Below are 25602 nucleotides of genomic sequence, written 5' to 3'. Positions count from 1 at the left end.
CTGTGACAGAAGGTATTTCTGGGAGGTTAGGGTTAAACCCACCCCTCGTACCCATCACTTATTGAAAGAACTTTTTCAGACTCTGCTTTTGGAGCAGGTTGTTAGAGATGCCTTCATCTTGCTGTGTTTAAAGCACGAAACACAAAATGAAGGCTCCTGCTGTCATTACAGGGTCTTTAGGGTAATGCGTATTCATGCTGACTTGGGAATTGAAAGCTGTTTGCAGGTGTCAGGAGGAGAAGAACAATACGGCTTTCGAATCAGAATTCATTGAATTATCTTGAAGCTTTTTGCATCATTCCTCCTTCCCTGTAACCTGTTTTTTCCTGTCCTGTTAATTCACTGATGCTGTAGTCCGTCAAAATTGAAGCTATTACGACATCGGGAACATGAGTCGGTGACATGACTGAATGAATCAGAGGAGGCTGGCTGGAGAGGAAACTCATTGTACACGTACATCTCCTTGCAATCAGCAAAAATGGGACAGGATATGCAGAACGTACCCAACTGCTGCACTCCTGCTAAATGGCCTTCGTGTGGACCTGAGCGTGGCACCTCCCCTTCGAAGGAAGGGGACAAAGAGGCGTTTTAACATTGTGCGTGAGGAATGTTTTGGCCTGTGGCATTTTCCTTTCAATTATTTAGGGTAGCTTTTTCTCTCAACCATATACCATTTGGATCTGCTCAAATTATAGATTCATCTCTATAGTTTTCAAATTGCATGGGAAAGAATTGTCTGTAATTTACATCTAAAGTGACGTACAGTTGCTATGGGATTCGGTGGCAAATTATAAACCCATTATGCTTTTTTTTTTATACTGGTGGTAGCAGACTACAGAAGTAGGTCTAATTGGTGACATGCCAAGGAAAAATAGAAAGTTTGTGACAGAATCCTTGTGACCAATAGTGCTTTTTTTTTTTTAATGTGATCTGCTTTTTATCAGCAAACCATACGACACCGTTAATCAGAGAAGTTGAATTGGGGCATTAATAACTTTTTGCTCTCTAACAATACTGGGGGAAGCACGCTTGAAGATTAACCCTTTAGATTTCTATGAGACTGGATTATTTTTATTTTTTAAGGTAGGCAAGCGGGGTGTTTTGGCACCCGTATCGATGGCTCCAGCAGCTGGATCCTGGCGGTTGTATTCATTACCCGGCAAGACTAAACCCTCGCTCCTTTGCAGCATATTTTGTAGTTGGTTTCTTATTCCACTTAAACAGCAGCAAAGGGAGGAAGGAAAGGTATTAGAATTTTTTCTTTACTTCTGTCTGAAGCGTATCTGATGGAATACGGTGTGCAGACGGGTCTCTTCAGAGCAGTCTGTCTCCCAGGGACCTCTCACCTGGGCTGCAGCAGGTCCTGCCTCCAGTGGCTTCTGGAGCCGGTCAACTGGCAGAGCGTGAAGTCTACGGGTGATCCTCCGACAGCAGGTTTTTTTTTTTTTTCTGAACCCATCTGAAGTGCTCTGTCCTGTTTAGTTAGTTTTTGTCATAGTGCTGCTTGGCAGAGGGATGGTGACTGTTGAAATAGTTCACTTGCATAGTGCCGACTCTGTTGGGATAGCAGAAGAGCTTTTATTACTGGCGAGGGAGGGGAAGTTTTGTTTGAAAAAGCATTTGAGGTCTCGTTAGTAAATGAACATGTTATCTCCTAAACAATTTACACGTTTCAAATGATATAAACTTGGTTCTGCTTGTAACTTGTAAGCATAAACTTGTGAAGCGTCTCCAAATCCCTGGTGTTTGTGCATGTTGAAAAATGGGAAGGGACAGACTGCATGCGTCACTCTCGTACTACTTTGTGCCAGCTAATCCATGGGAGAAGAATACATTTTGGCTGACTTAGTGGTTTTGCTGCTAATGCACGAGAGAATGCATTTGAATGGATGGAGTGGCCGCACGGGTTTAGGTAGACTTTGAAGAGATACCGTATGTCTGGGATCCTATACCCAATACCCTAATTTGTGAACACGGCCGTGTAATACACTGGCTTTATTTGGTTTTTGGGAATGAGAGGAGAAGTTAAGGGGGGAAAAGTGGTCATCAGCTCAGCAGAAGGTTGAGATCAAGTTACCTCTGAATAATTAAGGTTAATGCTGTTTTTGGAGGAACCATTATCTGGAGTGAACTTAATGCTAATGAAAAAAAAAAAAAGCCTGATAACTTGAACTATGCTAATATTTTGTACAGGGTGGATACAGAAGAGACATCACCAAAACTAGGCTTCTGCGTTCAACGTGCCTTAGCTTGACCTAGATGCATTATCCAGGAAAGGAGCTTGGATTTGCTGATAAGAAGAGTTTTCTATAGTAGCTCATGTGTTGCTTAGAAACATCCCATGTACATAAGGCAACTTCAGCACACCATGGTAACCTAGTATTGCCTTTGCACTGGGCTTTTTTTTTTTTTCCCCCAAAGAATTTATATAATAAAGAGCACGATAAACCCCTCGGCAGTGGGTTTGCAGAGTGGTGCTGTGTATCACCGCTGCACTGGGAAAGCAGACTTCCAAAATCCAGTCCTTTTTGCATTGCTCCAGCGAAAAGGCAGGCTAGAAAAAACACTGCTCCGTGCGCTTGGTCTCTCCTTTCTTTACATTGGACTAGTGCCTTTCTTAATTTAAAGAAACCAGCATTTGTTTAACTCAAAAAGAGGTCACTGCTTGTGAGCAGGACTTTACTTAGCTGCCCACCTCCACCCACCTTGAGTCTTCCCTGATCTGGTGCAGTCTGGCTGCTGTTAACCCTCCGCTCTCCCTCTGTGCAGCAGAGCTTTTCTTGGCTTTTGGTATGCAGGGGAGAATAGCCCAAGACGTTCATGGAAAACCAAGATGTTTTACTTTCCTTCAGAGTCTCTTTGGGCCAGCTGCCGCCACCAGTTAATCTTTCGTCTTATATGCAGAACCTGCAACCGCCCGGGGAGGCTCCGGGCATGGTCCTGGGGCACGCTGCTCTGCAGGAAAGCTGGTCATTGCGGGGAGAAGGCTGGAGCTGGCGTCTCGAAGGACGATCTGTGCACCAAACTGCGAGCAAAGGCTTGCGTTGTGCTGCTGGCTTCAGTCCCGCTTCCAGACCGCACCGTTGGGTTCGATGGTAGACGCAGACTTTCTGCTTTGGGTTTGTCACTGCACGTCACGGGGTTTAGCAAGTACCGTGAAACTTCCTAAGAACAGCCAGTCGCCTAAACCTTTGTAGTATTTAGATTTCATCAGTACAAACATCCTCTCCACTACTTGGCTCAAATATTTTGAGATCCATGTAGCTTAGCTGATATGCCGTGCTTTGATAAGAGCAGCCACCTGACACCCATGGCAGTTTCGTTCATACAGGATCGGTGCTGCAAGGGTAGTTTAAGCTAATTGTCGTTCTTTAGCAAGAGCAGACGTGTTGCTTAAAAGCCTAGCAAAAAACCCGTCAGGATGGAAGAAATGCTAGCTCAATCCATATCACTGTGCCCAAAGGATCCCTATTTCCGAGGTGGAAGACACTAATTTAATCTTTCTTCTATATTCTTACCCACTGGGGGCTTGTTCTGTGACGGGCTGCAATCAATACATTAGGTGCCAGTTGTGGTTATTTGAATCATATTTCCACATTTCAGTGTCTAGACTTTATGTTTGTGTGAGTTTTGTTGTACCTTTCCAGCTCCGGCGCTGATTTCAGTTGTTTTTGGCTCCTGGTTTCTATGAGAAAATCAAATGCGCTGTGTTTCTGTCTCTCCCAGTCCCCAAAAAGAAGGCAACAAGGGATTTGGCAGAACTTAGTTTTTTAAGCTCCTTTGCCACCATTTTTCTCTTTTCTGAGAGCGTCTGTGTGTGGATGAGCCAGGTTCTGCCATTTGGTGACCAGCAGAGGAAAGCAAAGACAAACCACTGATGGCTGGAGGTAAATCTCTCCCTGGTTCTTGCACTGAGGAAAATGTGCTGTGAAAAAAGGTATGATCTCGATATAGACAGTCAAGGCTAGAAAAAGGGAATCTGCACACATTTTTAGAAATAAAAAAAAGTGGTAATCCCCAAAGTAAGAGCATTTGTTGAGAGTGAAGCGGCCTTTTCATTGACTGCATCCATTGTGCTTAATTTTTAGCCAGCAGCTTCCTTGCACCCGCAGATATTCGGGACTATGGACGTGACTGTATTTACACTCGGTGAACAGGAGGGTTGGTCTGTGTTCGGGAGGTCTCAGGGTTCCTCTGTGGTGCTCAGAGGGGTTGATAATGACACGGACCATGTTACGTTAACCTTATTGTGACCAGAAGGTAGGACAGGCTTCGGTAACATTAACGGTAACTGCCACAGAAGTACTGACTTGTGCAGAAAATGGTGTGTAAACCTGAGCCGAGACTGTGTTCATTTGATCCTGAAAACAAAGTTCCTGGTATAAAGTGTATTATGGATAAATCAGTGAAAGGAAATAATGTTCCCAACTCGTAATTAACTTGTAAAGCTTGGTGATGTGAAATTTAAAAGGCTTAAGTGCATCTGAATAGCAAGAAAAATTGGTCATATACTATGCAAAGAATAAAGGCTGTGGTTACAACTTCTCTATGCGTCTCTGCTTGCATATCGGCTCCTCGGCTCCCGTTTCTCCCCTGGTGTTTGAGGTGATCCAGCTTCTTGCCAAAGCCATGGCTTCACCTCTTCCAGGGAGCCGAGCTCCGTGCAAAACTTCAGTGTAAATTCTTCCATTCTTTTCAGATCCAGGATTCGACGGATGCTTTTCAGAGCCCAGCATGGGCGGAGTAGCAAGGAAGCAAATTTTTCCACCCTGCCTGAGCTTGGGCAAGCGGAAATTGTGCCTTGGAAGCCATATAAGGCGAGTCAGTTCTCTTGCTGGGCTCACCTTTCCACTGGCGGGCTGGGGAAGGGAGCAGCCCTCGCTCACAGGGAGAGCGTAAGGTCTGCTGGGCCTTTGAAGTTGTTCCCTGTGCGTCTGACACTTGCCGGAGGTGTGGTGTTGGCAGGCCTGATTAGGTCCCGGAGACTCATTAACTCCCTGACTTGTAGGGTTTTAGCACGCTGTCCCAAAAACGAAGGCGTAAACTCATGATTCAGAATGAAACTGCTATAAAATGAGTGGAGCCGGGAAGAGGTTGAGGCAGGGCAGAGCGGAGCAGCCTGCTGTCACAGGGTTTCTTCACTTCCTTCGGCAGCGTCTGCTGCTGACGACAGACCACACCGAGCAGGACTTTGCTCCCAAATGATAGTTCTGATGTCATTAAAATAGATTTTTGAAAATACTGATGGCACCTCTTCACGCTTCCAGGGGTGTTCAGCCCTCAGAGCCGGCGAAGCCGGAATCGTGAGCTCTGCTGCTGCTTCTTGCAGAATTAAGAACAACTTCTGCTCCCATAAATAGTCTCTTAAGAAGTGCGTGGGAGCTCTGCTGGCCAGTTTCTTTTGAAAAGTGCTTTCGGTGACACCTGCGGCAGTGACCTTGTCACCGTTTCCCCCCTGCGCGCTTGCCAGGGGAGCTGTGTGTCGATGGGAACGTGGTGGTCATGTCCGCGAGCTCTGCTTCCTTCTCTCCCAATAGATAATCAATAATAAAAAGAAGAGTTATCCATCTGCTTACGTGCTCTTCGTGATCAGGGTTTTTTATTAGGGAAGTTGCTGGTACTTTTGCTTTTCCTGCTGTAAGATCTGAAATGCTCCTGGGTTCTGTGCACCTCAGAGATGGCCTGACCCGTGGGATGGTTACCAATCCTCAGCTTTATTCCAGAAATAAAAGTGTGGTTTTCTAAAGGAGAACGATGCAGCCGAGCGAGTGTATTGTAATAAACCAGTTCTCCCAGCCTGGAGTCTGGGAGCAGACCCGTGCTGACGGAGAGTCCTGAAACACGCAGCTTTGCTAAGGAAGCGGCTTTTGGTTTAATCTTTAGAAATGTGGAAATGGGAAGGGGGGGGAGGTAGTAATGGATAAAGGATAAAGTAAAACATACTTAACCTTTGTGAACGTCAGTGGGATATCTTAGATCTGTTTGAAATATGCGCTTTAGTTGACATGGAACATTGGGGTGATTAAAACTAATTGCAAACATTTTTCTAGAGGCGTGATTCTGAAATGGTTTGTGACTCGTTTAAGGACTTTGTTCTTAATGCGTCAGAATGGTACAGTAGCGATCACGGCATTAAAATCTAGAACGCTCTCTTTTTGGGGTTCTTAACACAAAGAGAAAAAGTAGATTTCTTACCTAGAAGGTTTGATATTGTAGTGTCAGGCGTGTTTCCATGACCTTCGTACTGAAGCTGTGCAGTCGTTTGCACCGGAGATGTGTCTCGGGTAGGTGCTGCCTGCATCTTGCTGCGAGCTTGAGCTCTCTCGTACAATTAAGGCCATTTAGCTCAATGTAAAGCCCTTTTACTTGTCATTAAGGCTAAATTTATGGACGCTGACAGCAGGAAGAAACACACTTTTATTCTAACCTCAGATGGGCTCAGTTAAGAAAGCAAAACGTTTCGGCTAACTAGAACTTGGGTGGATTGTTATATTTAGACCAAAAATTCTGGTCAGACAATTAAGTGGCGGCTCTGTGGCCGCACCGCTGCTTGTGCACGTACGGATCAGATTAACTGCCTCGACTCGCTCGCTCCAGCAAGAGAGATTCTCTGTCTTAATGTATGAAATCTCTCGGGGCTTTTGGGCTTGGACCCAGGGAGTCTTTCTGCAGCTCTGTGGTCGATCTCTATGTAGTCAGCAGTGGTGGTATGTTTTTACTGTTCTTATCTGAAATTTTTTCATGTTCATTTTTGGAATTTGCTGTAACCTGAACTTTCACAGGTGTCCTTGAGGGGAGCAAAGAAACATCTGAGTATTTTTTTTTTTCTTTTTTGAGGTAGGTTTTTGCCAGTTCAGAAGAGTATGTTCTTTCTTTTACTGTTTGTCGCTTTATTTTTGGAGCAGGTTTGTTACCAACCAGCCTGGCAGTGCAAATAAAGATGTAGCTGGAACAGTGCGGGTTCTGTGCTTCTCGCTGAGGGGAAGGGAGTACCTCCTTTAACTCGGTAGCGGCTTCTTCAGGCAGCTGCCTTCACTTTTCTCTCGGAGAAACCGAGCACCCCTGGAAGACGGTGTTTGCGAGGAGGCTGTTGGCAGCGCTGTGTTAGCGGAGGGTATGTAGCACAACCCGGTTATAACATGGGCTTGTCTTGCTGGGTGTTTTGTGGGCAACTTCCCTCAGTAACAGAAAAAAACCCGTGGCATTTGTGATGACTTTATTGCCGACTCCTCCATGAAGATGGTGAGGTGACAGGAAATAACGGTGACATCCCTGTTGAATGCTGAGTTTCTGCTGGATTGTGTCCCCAGAGTCCCACTTGGCATTGGAGCCACCTCACTTTGCCCCAGAGCCAAAAGAAGCCGTGTCTGAGCATCTCGCTTTAGCTTTTGAGGTTGATCTGGCTCATGGGGTGTTGGTGGTCGGGTTTCTCTGGGATGCCTGTAGCATCCTGGCTCTGACTCTGGTTTATCGTAGCCTTTTCCAGTAGGGCTGGCTCTGACTCCGTGAGGAACGTCTGAAGATCGTCTTAAGTAGAACTTTGGCAGACTAATAATTACGCTTCCCTTTAAGTGTCAATAGGATATCGTTGGGCACAAGGAGAAAACTGGTCCGGGCTTGTTTTCCTGGGCTCAGCAGTGTATTAGGTGAGATTTGTTCTGGGATGGTTGAACGAGTTCGTCAATCTGATCTCGAAATTGCCTTTCTATATTTTTCTCTTGCAAGAAAAGTAGAAAAGCTGTGTGGAAGATAAGGATCATACTGATGTTTCAGCAGCTCGTTTAAGCCATCTGATGAGCACACAGGCAAGTGAATCAGCCCCGGTGTCTTAATATCTCCTAAAATAAATTAGACTTTCGTAAGCAAATTCGGTGGGTTAGAACTGCTGTATTTTCATTAAAAGATTGCAGCGGAGAAAACGCTCTTTAAAATTCAGCCTTAGGGTTGTGTTGTTCATTAACTGATAGTCACTCCTGTTTACCTTGTGTGATAAGTACAACGTTAAGAATGGCTAACAGCGCTGATGCCGTCACAGCTGCCCTTCAGAGAGAATTGCTCTCTTTTTTTATGGCTTGCTTTACTGACAGGTGGGGGTTTTTTTGAGCTAAAATAAATGCAAACAGCCAGAACGTACCTCTCCTAATCATGGAAACGGACTTTTTTTTTCCCGCCCCCCCCCTGTTCTTAGCAGCTTGGCAACGCTGTTCTCGGTACAAAGGTCATTTAAAAATCTGACATGTCAGGCCAGCGACATACTGCTTCTTAATGAGGCTTAAAACCAGCGTGGAGCTGCTGGGTGGAAATATATTCGACTCTGGAGCAGCAGAATCGAGGGAGACATGTGAACAGCTTCCTGGGGTGGGATCTCTCGACTTTTCTTCCACCAGCCCCCCCAGTATCTCTGGGTAGCCCCCAGTACCCAAGGACTTGCAGTTCCCTTGCGTAACGGGGTTTTATTTTTTCTCTTGTTATGCAAATGAGCACAGGTGTTTGACAGCACATTCGCGTTCTCAGAAGCAACTAAAAATATCTTCCAAAATACACACGCACGCACTGGTTTAAAGCAATTTCTTTCCCATGTTTCAGAGCTGGAGGTTATCTCCTCCTCGCCTTGGCTTCTCCCTGCCCTGTAGCCACCGTCCGGCGGGACGGCGAGGTCCTGCGACACCTCCGCCTTCATTGCCGTCTTGCTTAAACCCTCCCGTCCCTCCTCCCCAGGATGTCACTTGACGTTGAGCTAAAGCTCTTGAACCTTAAGTTCCTTGTTCTCCGTGACGCTTCCTCGGTAGTTTGAATGTCTGAGGGCTTTCGCTCTAATCCTGTTCCCCAGCGCTTCAAGCTCCAGTACTGGAATTTCAGCACCTTCAGCCTCGCCTCAGTCTTTTCGGCTCTTTGACTGTTCTCCAGTTAAAACTAGGTCAGAAACCACTGTCAGCTTCTGATATTTCACTATTCCTGTTTTATAAGTTGTAACCCGGTGTTGCTCTGTGTTTCATCGCTCGCTTTAATTTTAACACATTAAATGTCTCGTCTTGCTCTGCACGAGCAGCCTGACGTAGGAGAGCTGGTGAAACCGCTCAAAATAACATCTTGGCTATAAAAGCAACGTTACCTTGATCGAGTCTGAAAAGGTGAATTATCTGTTTGTTACGTATAATGCCTCAGTTGCCAAACTGACAGATTTTTTCCACAAGCGCTCTCTAACTGTACATTTGCTGGCGGTTTGTGTACAGCCAGATTTCTAGCTGTAATTAACTAGCTTCTCTTTCTGTCTGAGTGGCTTTTGAACCTGATGGGTGAAAGAAAAATAGCTTAAAAAAAAAAAATAAAAAAACCCAAGTAATTGGAAACCCACAGATTGGCGAGGAACACAGTACAGCGGGTATGTTGGAAGTCACTTAAAATATTTATTTTTAACCAAGAGTTCCAGCTGACTGTACCCATTCAGCGTTTTTATAAGACTATTACTGGAATGGTGCTTGAAGTCTGAGCTGGGGTGCCTCAGTATTCGGTGAAATCCACCTGGTATAACTTAAAAGTATCCTTACTCCTTTCTTTTAGACAGACTTTGGTCGAGCTAGCGATATTGGAATTCTTAGGCATTCTCGCCTAAGTGGTATTTAAATGAATTCTTACTTTGCAGAATAGCTTAAAGGTTGTGGTTTTTAAATTCTGCCTGAGCTGTAATCTCTAAAAAGTTTTCCAGACCGGTGAGTTGTTTTGTTAAGCTGTTCTTAATACGCTCTGTTTTCTTCTTTCACGTGTCTCCTGCTGCTCCGTGAACCTCGTGTAGGACCTGAGGGTGGCTGGGTTGGGAACCCTTGGTGTGGAGGTACCAGTGCCGCCCAGCTCTTGCTCGCAGACCTGAATGGTCTCCAGTAAACGCTGCGTGAAGGGACAGTGGCTCCATATTCCACCTGGGGGATATTAGCTGGGTTTCACAGAGGGGGGAGTTTCAACCCAGAGGTGAAATGCTTACATATAAGGTGACACGAGGAACAAGCCTCGACTCTGAGCCTGGTTCTGCAGTCACTTCATGTCGCTTCCACAGCGTGGCCTTCAGCCTCGGATGGAAGAGCCTGGGTGTTTTTATCAGTTATGGAAACTTTCTTTATTTATGATGGGGATGAGGGGGAGTTGTTTTAAGATGTGCTATCGTGACACACTTTCCTAGATTATTTTGGGAAACATTTTCTTCTGATAGTGGAGGATTTTGTACAGCGCAAAAGCTGAACCCAAAATATTTGTAGTACCAGCCTGTTGTGGAAAAGCTTTTTTAAAATTATTTAAGTTCTTGCAGTTCTAAGCATGATGGTGACCTTTTCATCTGTCTTGGGTCTGGCCAGCACTTTGGGACTGTGTGTGTGCTTTGTGGTCATTAAAGGTAAAGACCAGCCAGGTAAAGAATTGTCCGTAAGCAGCTTTTGTAGGGTGGCAGTTCAGAAAAAAAACCCAAAACATTAGCTGGTGTCTTGGGCTAAGAATGATGATTTTTATGGCCATCTTGGAAGATGCTTGGCTGGAAAACCTTTCTATTACATTTCAGTAGCAATATGAGGTGGCTTTGGTTACCTCTGCGGTGGTACGAGCCTGCAGTGACTTCGGTTGCTGACCCCCACAGCAGTTCAGGAGGGGGATTTGGCAGAATAACGTGTGAAGTTTGAAATAAGAGGAGTGTTTAAACAGAGTGTAACTGGCCAGAAGAGGAGGTGAGTATTTATGGTGGATGCTGTGCTCCGAGCAGCAGAAATAGGGAAGTCTTATCCCACAGAACTGGTCCCTCGTTATCCCTCGCTTGGTGGTGTGGCTGGATGCATCCGTGCGGAGTGGCCACCTTCCCGCCAGGCCAGTGCCTATGAGCTGACTTCTGCTTCCCATTCCTCAGCGAGGGGAAACAAATCTTGCTATATTCAATAGCAAATTCTAAACCTTTTCAGTGCAGCTTCTTGAGATCATCGTTTTCAGTTGTATCCACGTTTCAAATTTGAGCCTGTGGGGGATGGGAAGGGTGAGGAATGGAGATGCCGGGTACTTGCTGTGGTCCTTTTTTGGGCAATCAGACCAAAACCGCCTCTGTCTTCACATTTTGCAGCCCTGATTTCGTTGTCAAAACAGAGCAAGAGCAGTATTGCTACAGAAAGGCTAATCGGTGAAAAGTACAATTTCTAAGATAGGCAATAGCGAGCCAAGTGATTTCTGTGCTTGAAATTGTTTTCCTCAGCATTTTCGTAATCTTTTTGGTTCGGTTTGAGAGGTGGCCGCATCTCCAGCATCAAGTAAACAGTAGCAAACCTCCCTCCTCTTCCAGAAGAAGCACGGAAGCCTTCATTCAAGGTCTCTTGTGCTAGAGGAATGGCTTTTAAAATATTAATCTGAGAAAATCTAAAACCCCTTAATGATTCTTGGCTCATAAAACTGTTTAAGTAAAGCCTTTAGGGAAAACCAGAACTGCTGTTCACCTTTAGCAGAGTTGGGAATTTTGGATGATTCAGTTTCCTTATGCCAGTTTGTTGTGTGGTTTTTTTTTTTTTTTCCTCAGTCCTTTCCCAATTTAACAAGATCATCTGATAGCTCCAGTGAAACCCTGCTGCAAAAACAAGCAGTGTTGCATGCGAGAGCTGGCTACCCGGGGAATTTCGAGCATGGACGTCTTAATAGGATTCTCGCCAGACTAAGGCCTCTCTAAGTCGTCCTGTAATTCAGATGTGCACAGATGCTGAAGCTGTGCTGCTGAACTTGTCTTAAGAGAGTATTTAATAATTATTTCTCTTATTAGTACTTCCAATGTATGGAAGTAGGACCGGAAATTTCGGTGTGGAATAGTGTTTCTGATTGAAAACTGTTTCAAAGCAAATCCACGTGTTCAAAAAACAAATCTAAGAGGGTTTGCTTTCCTTTGCCTGCACTTTAGAAATACCAATATTTACCTTCCTTTTTTTCTACCCTATCTTTAGCTTCCAGTATCTGCTAACAGATTTTGCCGTGCTAAAAGACACTCGGTGCTGCCCTGTAAGAAGGGGATAGATTCAGGCCATATGAGCGGACTTAAATTATGACTTAATTTTCCAATTTAAAACGTTTTTTTTTCCCCTCCTGTATAAATAAGTTACTATAGGGTTGCTATTTTAAAAAAGAGGTGGGCTTAGGGATGTGTTAATTTAACATTAAATTACTTTTCTCCAAACGCCATTCAGTTGCTTACGAATAACAAAACAATGGAACTTATTTCGAAGTTCGTGCTTAATTTTTTTGCGATGAATTTGCCAGCACAGCATTATCTTTGTAGGAGTGCTTTGGGAAATGTTGTTTCAACTTGTTTTATGCTTTCCTGGTGCTACCTTCTATTGGTTTTAGTCTGAGTTACAGGAGAAAAAAAAAAATCCCTTCAGGAAAAAGGGTAATAAACCCAGCCATTTGTGCTGAATTTTGTTGATTTCTGGTGTGCTCGTGGAAAAGGGGAAGGGGTGCTTGACCCTCTGTCTTCGGGATTGGGGTGGGGAGAAGAGGACGAGGGAAAGGTGAGAGCCTTCAGATGAATGGGCAGTTGTGATCCAAGAATGCGTCACTGACTAATAAAATTAAAATAGCTTTGAGGGCTATTGGTTCTCAGTTTCAGAGAGTCTGGAACACCCTTCAGTAATGAGTAACGGGTGCAGAAAATCCGACAACAAAAAATGAAACTTCCTTTTCAGAGAGATGCAGTACTTTTATCAAAACTAGGGTTTTGGCTTGGAGTGAAGGAGACCTCCTGAGTCATTGCAGTAAAAAATGAGCATGACGTCCTGTGTTTTGATGATTCTTTCATTATAGACATATTTTAAATTGATTGCCAGACTGCTTTGAAGAGTTGTACTAGGGGCAGAAGGCTACATGGGGATGCAAATGTTCTTTTTTTCCCCCCAAAGCCTTTCCTTCGCAAGGCTTTGGAAAGGGTGGAAGTTGGCCATTGGTCTCCTGACAGTAAAACCTGAGGAAGCAGCCCCGTCTTGTTAGCAGTGAAATTGGTGGGAGTTTGTAACGATTAAATACAGAGAATCACGCGTTAAGCTCTCGTAGCAGTCTGGTGTCAGGCGAAAAGGCTTGAGACTTTGATTATTGCTTCTCTTGCTAGACTTAATGAGTAGGTTTCCCTTAACACCCCAGAAAAGCAAAGGTAAAAAACACAAAATAAAAAAAGAGTGCTGTGCCGTTGGGAAATGTGCCCATAGTCTCTGAACTTGGTTTCCCAAATGAGACTGAAGATACGATGTAACCGTGTCTGTGTTAATTGGGAGCCAGGGGCCCTGGATGCCACAAACCCACCTTTGATCTTTTCCTGTTTCTTACAATATACGTTCCCTTCGACCTCAGACTACGAGTCGCCTCCCGTTTCAGTGTGGATTTGCTTTCCATCTTTTGTCTTTCCACCACATCGAGCGGTGAAGCTGGGCCTCTTGGAAGTGGCAGTGATGGGATCCGGTGACCCAGCGGCCATTGGAAAAGAAAGTCTTATTCAGAACAGAAGTGGTTGTGGCTCTTAAAATGATCTAGGTTATGCCTCTATCCGTCCCCAGAGTGTGTTCTCCTCTTGCAGTGTCTCTCCCTGCAGTAACCTGTCCCCGTACGGGTGAGCCCTTCTCTGCAGACAGGTAGGTCTGACTCTAAAGTGTCCTCTGGAAGTCCCAGATCCATCATCCGCAAAAACAAACTTGCATTTTCTCTGGAGACGGAGCACTGCATCCTTGCAGCATCTCTTGCAGCCATTTCATATGGTGTTTTTGTTCCTATTTATTACAGAACAATTCTGTATCCATCTTGGTGCTCATGAAAAGAGTTACTCGGTTACGGCATTTGCGTTGCTGAAGAAATTGAGGAATAGGGATTGCAAGAGGTCATTTGGTGGTTCCTGCTCTTGGGAAGGAATTGGTCAGATGGACGTGCTGGTCCGTTTGCTGTAGCCAGGTTCTCCTGCGGCCAAACAAGGTCGCCTGCGGTGCAGTGATCCCAGTAAACTCAATACCAAGTGACAATACTTTAATTATTTCTCTAAGGAATTGAGCCTTCTTTTAACTTTCCTCCTGAAAGGCATTGCCTGAATTGCGTATACGCGTAGCGTTCCTTTCTAGTGGAAAACTACTGTACCCTGTGCTAGCCAAACATCTTGGCTCAATGATCCTGAGCCATGTGTGGTTTGTCCCGGGGTTTCTCTGTGTGTGCGGCGGGCTGGAGCTCCCTCACCAAGGGGACCTTTCACAGGATTTGTGGTTGGTGCTAAAGATGATCGGAGTATCGGTCTTCGTGTCAGAGGTATCTGTTCTTTTGGAGTTCAGAGGTTTATTTTTGCAAATACAGGATCAGTAAAAACACAGTTTGGTTCTGTAGTAGGAAGAAAAGACTCTTTTGAAGCACGTCTGGAAAGAGTCACTTGAAGTTACCAAGTTGAAATGCAGAAATTTCACTGGGCTTAAGCGTGAAAGTTTAAACTACCCTGTATGTAAAACACCACCGGGGTGAGTTGTGTTTGAATTGTTTGCTCGTGCTGGGGAGGGTTTCAAAGGCAGGACCCACCGAGGAGCTCTGTACTCGGGGCTGATGGAGGAGGCCGATGGGTTTGACAAGCTGAGGACCGCTCTCATAGCGGCACGGTCATACTGGCCAGGCACAGTGTGCCGCAGCCCATCGCCGTGGGGCTGGCGAGTGTCAGCTCCATCGAGGGTGCCAAGGGGTGTTTGGGTCCAGTTTGGCTCCCCGTGGGATATTTCTCAGTCTCTCTCTCCCTTCCCCTCCTTCCCCTTTAAAGCAAGCTTTCTGGCCCCTGCTGGAGAACCGCCCGCAGCAGGGAGGTGTGTACCCGCTTCAGTTTCCCGATGAACTCTGCAAAGAATCGGTATCAACAAACCCATTGCCTTTTATTCAGGAAGATCTTTTTTTAACCTGGATTAGGCGAGATCAGAAGATCCAGGCATGTGAGAGGGACCAGGCTCCCCGGCTGGCTCAGCTCTCGTGCCTGTGGGGTGACATCTTGATGACAGTGGAGTTTAATTGCTCTGGGGTTTGCTGATACAAGCTATTGTCCATTTAGGGACTGAGTTTCTGCTTTACGTTGCAGGCACAAAGCATTTCAATTACGCTACACTTTTTTTTTTTTTAAACTTAATCATGTGTCTTACTCTCTAAACTTTACTCAAAGGTAGCGGCTTTGTGTATCATTGCTCAGGTTGTGTAGTGATGTAAGATTTTATATGCTTACGATGCGTCCTTAATGCAGAGCCCCGAAAGCTGAAGTTCTGTAGGTCAACCACAGTTTCCCTAATGTTAAGGGTTTTTTTTGGGATGACGTTTTTAATAAAACTTGTTTTCTATCTTATAGGGGCACTCTTGGTTTTTGACCCTGGAAAGTTAAAGCTACTGAGGAAGTGATGTTTGTGCTGTAATAGCCCACTTAAAATTATGCACTTATAAACAAGGAAGACAGTATGTATTTTGGAGTTTAGCAATTTAAAGTTTAAAATGTACAGCTTCGCATTTTGTCTGACATAAAAGCTCTTTATCGTTTTATTGCTGCTTGCACCGTGTTATGGCCAGGACTCGTAGGTGCTTTAATATTACAGCAATAATATGCATCCATTAATGCCTATTAGTAAGATGATAGATTATAATAAATACAAACTACAGTTCACAGAGTAATTGGTAAGTCTCCAGCTTCCAGATCTTCATCAAAAGCACCTTTTTAAAAATTATTTGTGTTGAAAGCTTGGGTACTTACTCCTGCACCAAACAGGTATTTCTTTTACATGTTGGGGAGGGAAGATGGGGTAGAAGAGTGGGCAGCCGGGCCCAGCAGACGGATGCGGTTTCATCGTTGGACAACGCTTTGCTCATCAAGTTAATAAGTGGGGTAATTCCAGGGAGGAGGAGCGAGCAAGCGCGTATGTGGGTTAATTCGGGGCTCGCCGCCCCAGGAGCACCCGTCACCCCGCGGTGCCGCGCTGCTCCTGCGTCAGGGGGTTTGCAGGCTCCCATCTCGGGAAGGATGCAGGGACACCCCCAGAAGCATCCCCACAGCCATGTTTGTCACCTCAGCGGCTGACCGTTGTCACCGCGGCTGCTGGCACCTCTCTGAGTAGAAAGCTAAACTTTTGCTTCACCAGTTGTGGATTTACATGGAATTTCCAGGACTCTTTCCCTGAGAATGCTGTTATTTGAATAGCAAAACCAGTCGCTTGTCTCCGAGGCGTATGTAGCATGAAAAGGTCTGGAAGGCTTTGTAGTTTAGGTCAACAAAAATTATATAGGATCTATAATTTTCGAGTCTCAGCAGAGTCGATCCCATCTGCAGTCTGTTGGTGTCCCCAACTTCAAATGGGGTTGTTGGGAGGCCTTAAATTGCAGATGGAAATTGTGTAGCAGGGAGACGGTATTTTAATTCCGTGAGTAATAGATGTGACATAAAAAAAGAATATGCTGGAGGCTTTTTTGCTGCTGTGTTTCTGGTAGGAGGTAAATATAAGCCTCGAAAAAAGGGGCATGTCTTGGGAGAAGTCTTTTGTCTCTCCCTACTATGCAGTGCCGCTCTCCTGGGCCGGCTGTGGCTAATTGACTGCCAGCAAACTTCACACACAGTCACTTGAAGTTGTTGTGGATATATTCCAAGGTATTTATTTCTCCTGGGATTTATAGATCTTGCTGCTAATGAACTTTGGGACTCTGAGGTGTCTCTTGTGAGTCTGCCACAGCGAGATGTGGGATATATTTGCTTTCGTTTGGGTCTCTCGTTTTACTTTCCAAAGTCTGCGTGGTGTGTCTAAAACCAAAATGTAAGTGGAAATCTAAATCGTTAAGTTCTCTTCGGGTCTGCAGGACACCTTTTCTCGAGCATCCAGATCTCCTTGAACTGCGAATCCTCCTGGATTGGGATCTGACCCTTTTTAAAAATTTTTTTTCTCATCCTTTGGCAGTTGTGCTGAGAAGCCGGAGGAAGTAGCGGAGGGAACATGCCTATATTTGGACCATGCTGTGTAGGCAAAAGAAACATAAACTAGTCATAACCAAAGAATTAAAGAGGAACTTCCATGAATTTGGGGTATCAGCGAGTCTGAAATTTATGAATTTTAATTTTCTGTTTCTTCTCATTTTTCTAACTGGCTTCCAAGGTGCTTGACCTGGCTGGAATTGCACGTGACAGCTGGAAATGTCCCCGTTAATGCCAGCCTCGGGGTTACCCTGATTTTACAGTTTCTCTGTATAGTTATTGGAATTCTTGCTACTAATTTTAAATGCTTGCAAGAAGCTTTAAATTCTGAAAATAATTCCCTTGTTCCAACATAAAGAAGGGTAAGCTTTCATTTGCTCGGTTTGCTCGGCATTTGTGACTCTTAACATTTAAGAAAACAGACAAATACACCAATACTAAGTATAGGAAATATTTTCCGTGTAACACTGCCTTCAGTCTGAATTCCAGTAAATGCCTAACAGAACTTCTCGAAACAACGTATTCTTTAATTATCCCTATTTCCCTGAAGAAATGGGGAGGTTTCCAGCTGGTTACTTGACCTGAGGATTTTAAATGTCCTTTCTGGTCCTGGGTAGGAATATCCCATCCAGCTTTTCCACTAAATGGTTTTAAAACCCAGTGCCAACTTTGATCATATAAAGTGATAGATAATGAAGTGTTTTAGAATATATCACTTTATATTTAATACATAATAACTTGTTTTATTAGTTTTACATTTAATTTTTATGCGTTTTGCTGACACTTTCTAGTTCCTCCCACTCTTTACTCAAGCTTCCATGTGCCGGATCTGGAATACTTAAGCACGAGGAGCTGTTTGGGCATTGCCACCGCCTCTGAGAGCTTTCGGAGCACGTATTAAGGGTTACTGGCTCTCCCCTGGCCCGGGGGAGAGGAGGAAGATGAGCATAATACCATGCTAATAAAAGACAAATGTTTTGTGGGAGCTTTGGGGATGAGTTTTTGGTTTAATCTCATGACTTCTAGCATAACCCTACAGTATCTGGAGGACTGTCTGAGGAAAAGCACTTGGGTCCGTGGCGTTTGGTTCCCGTTGGCGTCCCAGAGTGGAGCTGCAGTGTTTGAAAGCTTGTGGCTTTATTTCTCCGGCGTCCCTGAAGAATACAGCGGGAGCTATCAACAGCAGTGAATTGGGCCCAGAAGCGTGGAAATGTTCTTTCCAGATAGCAAAGAAGTGATTCTTTTATGCTGGCTTGTCACCTGACATAACTGGGGTCTGTCCAGGCCCCTTTGGAGGGTCTGTTGGCAGGTCAGGTAGATACGGTGAAGTTTGGGTAGATCCTGGAGAAGTACAGCCACACATTTGTGGTTTGGATGTTCCTCTGGAAGTTATTGCTATGGAGCGTTGTGGCACGGGTGGGTTCGACTGCAGGAAGGACTCTCCGGCTTGTTAAAACAGTTCATTTTCTCTTACAGTAAGATGGGAGGAAGCTTGACGCATTTTCTTAAAGATCCATTGTAGGAATTAGCAAACAGTGAAGCCGTGGTAATGATTTGCCAACCTTTTGGTCCTGCGTCAGGAAACCTTTTGTTGAAACAATAGCGAGCGGGAGCAGGCAAGAAATTAATGCGTCGGAGGTGTGTTTGAAGGGCCTCTGCTCGCTCTTGGTGTAGGCACAGCGTAGAAATTTGTGCCTCTGGCCTGGCAGTGGCTTGTTCTCTGGTCCCACAGGTCCTAGCAGGGCTGCGTGTTCACGCTCGGACCTCGTAAGCAGCGCTGACGGCGCTATGGAGGGCTCTGTTAACTGCAGAGGTGAACGTCTGTACCTGGCAGCAGAAAACCTGTCCGTTGGCTGCTTTGAAACACTCGACATTAGGAAGAAGTTCTTTACACTGAGGGTGGTGAGACACTGGCCCAGGTTGCCCAGAGAGGGGGTGGAGGCCCCATCCCTGGAGACATTCGAGGCCAGGCTGGATGAGGCTCTGGGCAATCTGATCTAGTTAAAGATGTCCCTGCTCACTGCAGGGGGGTGGGACTAGATGGCCTTTAGAGGTCCCTTCCGACCCAACACATTCTATGATTCTGTGATCTGTTGTTTTCTTGCCTTAGATTTTTGTCTTTATCCTAATCGGCTTCTAGTAGCCATTCCTAGATACAGTGAGTCTCATGGAAAGCTGGAATTGGTTAGCTGGAAGGTGCTCGGACAGATCTGTCTTGTTTTGTCTCTTAATTAAACATAAAGGTGAGGTTTCATCAGCATCCTTGGTGTACCGAAATGTGCTGAGCGCTGTCGGCTGGTGTTCTCTGGTGCTGGCAGACCTGCGCCCGCAGCAGGACCACGCTCTTGCCCCAGGGACGAGGAGATGACTTCATTAATCAGAATGAAAGAGAGAAAGAGGAAAAGACCTTGTTCCCATTAAAGGTGGGTGGGACGGCATTTCTAGGAAACCATAACGAAGGAAGTCCACTGTCGTGGCGTCACTACGGAAGAATTAGGTGAATCCGTAGAGGATGATGGGGGTTTTGGAAACGACAGCAAGAACTTTGTGAAATTGGGCTTTGTCCATACAAGATTATTCAGGAAAGTTAATCCAAACGAACTGAAAATTGAAGTATGGTTTTAATTTGGTTTGGCTTAATTCATCTGTCTGCTTTTACTCTGAATGAAGGTGTCCATGCAGGAATTTAATTTCGTCTAATACAAGTACTTAAATTCATATCCTTAATTAGGTTAGGGTGTGTGTGTGTTTTCTCCATCCCGGAGCGTTCTCAAACGACCCGTAGCCAAGGAGTTGGGAGCAGCAAGAGGGACGTGACGCCTGCAAGGGGTGATGTTGCTGAAAAGCCAAGAGCCTTCCCTGTCTCTCCCCGAACGGGGAACGCGGATGGTGCAGTGACCCTCCGATATCCAGCATTTCCCTGCCATCCCTTCTGTGGGTGGCGGCGGGGCGTTATAACACCGATATTCCTACACAAAACCCTGCAGTCCCTTGGCACACACCGCTCAGGAGCCTGGAAATACTGGATTTTGGGGATTCAAGGAAATAAAGCTGAAGTTTGTCATTTATCTCGTGTGAACACTCATTTTTAAGTTTGAGATTACGCATTTAACTTCAAACCAGTTTGTATGTAGATTAGGGAATTTATAAGTTCTGTAATTAAAGCTTGTCCTGATTTGTGTAACAGTACTTCTGTATTGTTACTGCCTTGTTATTCTACTTACATGCTTCATATTACCTTTTTATTCCACTTAAGTAATTTTACAGAATTAATTGCAGAACTTTGCAAATCCGTAATTAGCTGTACAAGATCCGCGTTCAGATTTATTTATTATTTTTTTTTTAATCCAGATTTTTTTTTTAATGTTTCAAATGCTTGTTTGCTCAAGTATGTTCGTATGAATTTCTGGACGCGTTGCACAGTACATGCTGACACCGGGAACAAAAAGCTGGCCAGTCTGTCGATGAACAGCGCGCTGTGGTATGCAGTGGCGTGGCACTCAAGGAATTCGGTGATCTCCGTACGTAGAGCAAGATGTTGTTTATTGTTTCTTGACAAAGGTTGTTTCGGGTCTACAGAACTGGCTATACGACACAGAGGGGGTGCTGTCGGCTTCAAGCATGGTTGTGCTTTACTCACCGTCATGAATATCTCACAAACAGTTTATTTGGGGTGTGATGCAGATGGGTTAAACTGCGTTGGATGGGCTCTTCAAAGTGTGTCTTGGTGTGAGTTTATTTGTCTGTGCTGGAAGGAGAGTTTCTTGCTAGTGAATTTATTTATTTTTTTTGTTAATGTCAGCATATTGTGGCTTAGATTCTTCACTCCTGGGCTGAAAGCCTTTGGAAAGGTTTTATGAGAGATGATAAACTTTAACGGGCTTTCGAGCTGTTAACTCTTTTGCTGCTAAACGAGAATGGCTGTGTCTGTCATCCTGGGGAAGTCGATGGGGTCGCTGTGACGCCAGGAGATGACTCCGATAGAAAAAGGACGACACAAATGCACCCTTTGGACTTTGTCTCCTAAACTCTTTGTGGCATTTTTCCCATTAGAACATTGTCTTCCGTCTGTGGGGCAGTGTCTTCACTCCTTCCATGACATGGCAGCCTGGTTGTCAGCTCTTCTGTCCCCGTGAAGGGGATCCCACACCCAGAGTGTTTTTTCCACCCCGTGGAGCACAACTCCTGCGCTGCAGGGTCTCCAAGTGCGTCTTGGGACGTTGTGAGTGACTTAGGAAATAGAACCACTACAGCCACAGTTCTCCTGAAATGTAAGAAGTAAAACTTAGCGTGGCTTGGGTTGCACGTTATTTCGTTCCCGATAGTTGAAACCTCAGGTAAGAGTTTGGACTCCAAAGCGACTCCAAAGCTTTTGTGATCTCTGTAAAACCACAGCGAAGTGAAAAGTGCAATCCCGGTGCAGAAACTCCAGCTGAAATTCAGTGGTGTTTCTGCCTCGAGCAGATTTCAGAGGTTTTCAAAGCTTGCAGGAGTGCGACTCCGTGAAATGGAAGGGAATTAGTACGGAGGAAGAGGCCGATTGTTGAAATGGGCAACGTAACAACAGTATTTTGCAATGAAGTTGCAGTTCGCTGCTCCAATGAATTGCCAGCTTTCTGGTGGAAAAAGTTTGCTTAGCACGTTCTCGAGCCTAAGAACTGTAATAAATGTTTCCCCTCAAATATCCGCTGTTTAACTCAAAACTGAAGGCGAGCGCTGGCGCCGCGCAGCCAAGCTGTTCCGTGCTGAAATGGGGGCTAGGGGTCGGGAAGGAGCGAAGTGTGGCCTGTCCGGGTATCATCCCTGAGGTTCGCTTTTTCTGCAGTAAGGGTTAATGACTTTCAGGAGTGAAGTGTTTTAACCACTGCTGACGCTACAATTTTATCCCTTTTCTAGGTGCAAACCCACTGTTTCAGGAGGTTTTGTATTTTCCCACTTGGAATTCTGTATATTTCCCTGAACCTTTTTCCTTTTTTAAAAAAAAAAAAAAGTATAGGTGAAAAATCAAACTGAGTATTTTTTGGCACTGAATGTTGGAGCTTTAAATTTCTCTACGGTAATCTTTTTTTTTTTTTTTTTCCCCACTTGTTTTTTTTAGGATGCTGTGACATCAAAACCAGTAATCCAGTTTCAAGGAAGCCAAGGGGTAAGTTTGCATGTGGGTTGCCTTGGAAAGTTCTTCGCCGGCTTATACAGTTAATGTGAGTAAGGTACGTGTTCTGTGTGTCTGTCCGGTTCCAGTTCAGGGGGATGCTCTGGTTTCTGACGGTGAGAGATGCGAAGTGTGGACGCGCTCCGGGAAGGAGTCTGTGCTCCTTGATCCGCCTGGATTATATCTCTTAAAAACTTTTCCCCCTCTTTCTTTTCTACCCTTGCTAAATCCATAGCGGTGCAAAGGGCTGCCAGTGGGGAAACGGAGTTTTCTAAGGCCAGGCTATTGGGTAGGAGGAGGAAATGGAAAGTTCAGTGATGGCAGTGCCATGGTGGGTGCAGCAATCCATGGAAACCTCGGCCGTGTCCCGAGGAAACGCCGCCCCGAGCCCGGTAAAGTGTGCAAGACTTTATGGGCACAAATTACTGAGATTAGCAGTGCTCAGGGGCTGCTACAACCGTACCGAAGATTTATTTAATATGCACATCTAAACAACTGGGCAGTTTCTGTATCAAAAGGGTTTTTTATTCAGGAGTTTTATTTCTTTAACTTCTGTTCCGATGACTGAACTCTTCCAAGATATTTATAGATGCTCGAAACCGTCTGTTGAGCCGGTTACTGACAACGCTGAGATTGAATTGGCAGTGTTTCTGGTAAAGTAATGCAACTCTTCAGTGAACTTTAAAAGTGTCATTCATACACCTTTTAGCTACAAAAAGGCATGTGTTTAACTTTGTTCTGCGTAAGGAAGGAGAATTTAATTATTTTTTTTTCCTAAGAATCTGAACTTAGCTGTAAATTACTTCTTAATTTTTTTGTGGTGGCACACTAAAACTTCCAAAAATGCTTGAGTCAAGTAGGCGTTAAAGTCTAGCACGCTTCTCCTTGCCCATATTTTACCCTGTGATATTAGTCTCACAGTACTCTAACAAAACAGAGCAGGAAAGACATAATTGTTATCTTAAGAAGAAAAATACAAACCTTTCGGTCCTGGGAAATAAAGAAAGGAGCAATTTCCAGGGTTTTTTTTCCACTTTGTTTACAATTAACCTTCCCAGAAAGCTCAGCATGAAAGCTTAGATAAAAATCTGCAACTGAAGTTTGGCAGAATTAGAGGCGAGTGGCAAGGAGAACTTTTAAAGGTGGATGATTTGTTGCTATTAGATGAGCAAACAGCTTTGCATGTAATAAAGAAGCTACAGAGACTTGCAGACGCTTTCCCCTCCCTTTGTAGAGCACCTTGAGAGGACCTACACCTAACTTTTCCTGCAAAGCTGCTTAAGTTCTAGAAATGCCTCTTCTCTTAATCTTCCTCCTTGAAGGAAACACAGCAAAATGAATCGGAACAGCTTAAAACGCTCCACCGCCCTCAGCTGCCCGGCGCTCCCTGCGCTGGGTTTCACGTGGATGCCGTACACGCTCGGACATTTTCAGGTTAACCTAAAGAAAACCTATTTTAAAACGGTGCAGTTCCTTGTAATAATTTTAAAAATACCTGTTTTACAATTATGGAGTTCCTTATAATAATTAAAAAGATGTTTAAACGATGCAGTTCCTTATAAAAATTAAAAATATTCTAAAGTTATGCGGCTCCTTATAATAATTAAAAATAAATATTTCATGCACTTAATTACATTTGAGCCCTTAACTTCCAGAGAAGAGGTGTTTTTGGTGAAGGCGCTGCCGATCACCTGTAATGACAGCCGGGGACGGTGCCGCTGAGAGGGCGAAGCGTGGAGCCCTGCGCGGTGGCAGGAGGGTGTTGGCAGCACAGGCTTGACCTCTGCCTGCCTCATTTTTCAGCTGCTTAATTAATTGCGCTGTCGAGTAAAGGCCAAAGGTAGAGCTTTGAAGAAAGCGAGACCCAGCTCAATTGGGGCAGATAGAAAGAGCTCTTTGTCCTTTTATTATTATTTTTACTGGGTATGACACGAAGCTGGCAGCTGCGAAACCATCTGTTTTTAAGCGCAGTCCTGGTGTGTGTCACGATTGTGCCCTGCTTTAAGGAATTGATGACGAGGCTTTAAATACTTTCTAGCGAGTCTCCTATCAATTGGGCCAAAAAGGTAATTTTGGTAATTTAACAAGCTCTGAAATTCAGGTGATGACACAAAACTGTATTTGTTTAGCTATTTATTTTTGGAATACGCTTTCTTCCACTATACCTTAATTCCCCAATTTGTTGCCTTCGTATTTTGCTCCCTAATCACTGTCGCTGTGGAGAAGATTTCCCGTTAACTGTCGAGGGCGGTAGGTTTTGTTTGTGCCGCAAATGTCAGAGTGTGACTTAAAGCAGTGTCCAGTGGTACGGGATTTTAATCCTGTGACTTTTCTGCGTAAATACCCCTCTTGCGAGAAGGACAAACTTCAAAGCACTTGATGACTGGGGGAGGCAGGACATAAAATACGAGTTTAAAACAAACTGCCGCTTCCTTAACTTAATTCTGCAGAAGCCTCCCGACCTGTTGAATCTCATTATTGGTGGGGCTTTTAAATTACTGTGTCCACGTCTCTCTTTTTTTCTTTTTTTTTAACTGTTCCTTGTGTTAGTCTAATGAATGCTGTCAAGGATGCTCTCAGCTTTTCATACACAGAAGAACAACTTTCATGTTTAATAATCTAATTAACCAGCAAAGGGAACTGGCCGGGAATTAAGCACGGGGTCAGCGAGGTGGCAGCTCTGTCGGCCAGGTGCTGAAGGGAGGATGTCGGTGGTTCTCACCCAAAATAAAACAGGTATTTTGGTGACGGGGGACAAAACCTGCGTGGATCCTGGTCTGGATGGACTCTCATGAGAGGTTTTATAGGCTGTGGGGTGTAAATGGTCTTTGCCTTGGGATGCATTTCTTTATAGCAGTGCTAGTCCTGTTACTGACTTCTGCAGTGCGATAATCCCTGTATCAGTCAGGCTTTCGGTGGCAGCGACCGGGTCGCAGTTAGCAGAGTGGTACTCCTTGGGACGCTGAAGTGGGACTCTCTGGGTATTGCTTAAGAGCAGCACCTGTTAGTTGGTTTTTCATCACAAACTGGATTTTCTTGGATAGTTTTGTAAGTTTATATGGAGTCTGGAGCATTTTGCTTGTTCCAACGTGCATGTAAATTAGGATGTAAGAGCTTGGGTACCAAAGCGTCACAAGCAGCGGTAGTTGGAGTGCATGACTTCACAAGAAAGGCTGAAGATGCTTCTATTTCGGTAAAAGCATGTGCAGAATTAGAGCTTGGGTTGGGTCAAATTTGCAGGTGTTTACTGGGGGAGGGGGGGGCTGAGATGGGGGAGTAGGGGAAGAACTGAACTGGGGAGAAAAAACCCCCTTAGGGTACCAAATACACGTGTGTTCATGCAGCTTTCTTAAATATGACTGTTAGGAACAAAACGCCTTAACTTTTACGTGATTGGAAAATACGACGTTTTGCCCCGTTTCTTGGGATGAACTTGTGCTGGTATTAACAGAGGAAGGTGAAATTGCCGTTCAGAATGAGCTGTACACAGATGAATATT

General features: G+C 44.8%; 1 protein-coding gene across 6 annotated transcripts in view; it reads left to right on the top strand.

The window, feature by feature from the left end:
• ELL (elongation factor for RNA polymerase II) overlaps positions 1 to 25602 on the top strand; it is a 54921-nt gene that overhangs the window by 4107 nt on the left and 25212 nt on the right. For 3 of the 6 annotated variants that reach the window (XM_054181666.1, XR_008463292.1, XR_008463293.1), the window contains 2 exons: positions 19195 to 20472; positions 22050 to 22097. In XM_054181666.1, coding sequence (XP_054037641.1) covers positions 20176 to 20472; positions 22050 to 22097 — 345 coding nt within the window. In that variant the 5' untranslated portion in view covers positions 19195 to 20175. Of the gene's footprint in view, positions 1 to 19194; positions 20473 to 22049; positions 22098 to 25602 lie in introns of those variants that run through there. The other 3 variants (XM_054181668.1, XM_054181667.1, XM_054181670.1) reach the window with 3 other exon arrangements.

This window comes from Rissa tridactyla, chromosome 22 (genome assembly GCF_028500815.1).
Source record: "Rissa tridactyla isolate bRisTri1 chromosome 22, bRisTri1.patW.cur.20221130, whole genome shotgun sequence".
Classification (NCBI taxonomy): Eukaryota; Metazoa; Chordata; class Aves; order Charadriiformes; family Laridae; genus Rissa; species Rissa tridactyla.
This window is presented reverse-complemented; position numbering and strand designations above follow the sequence as displayed.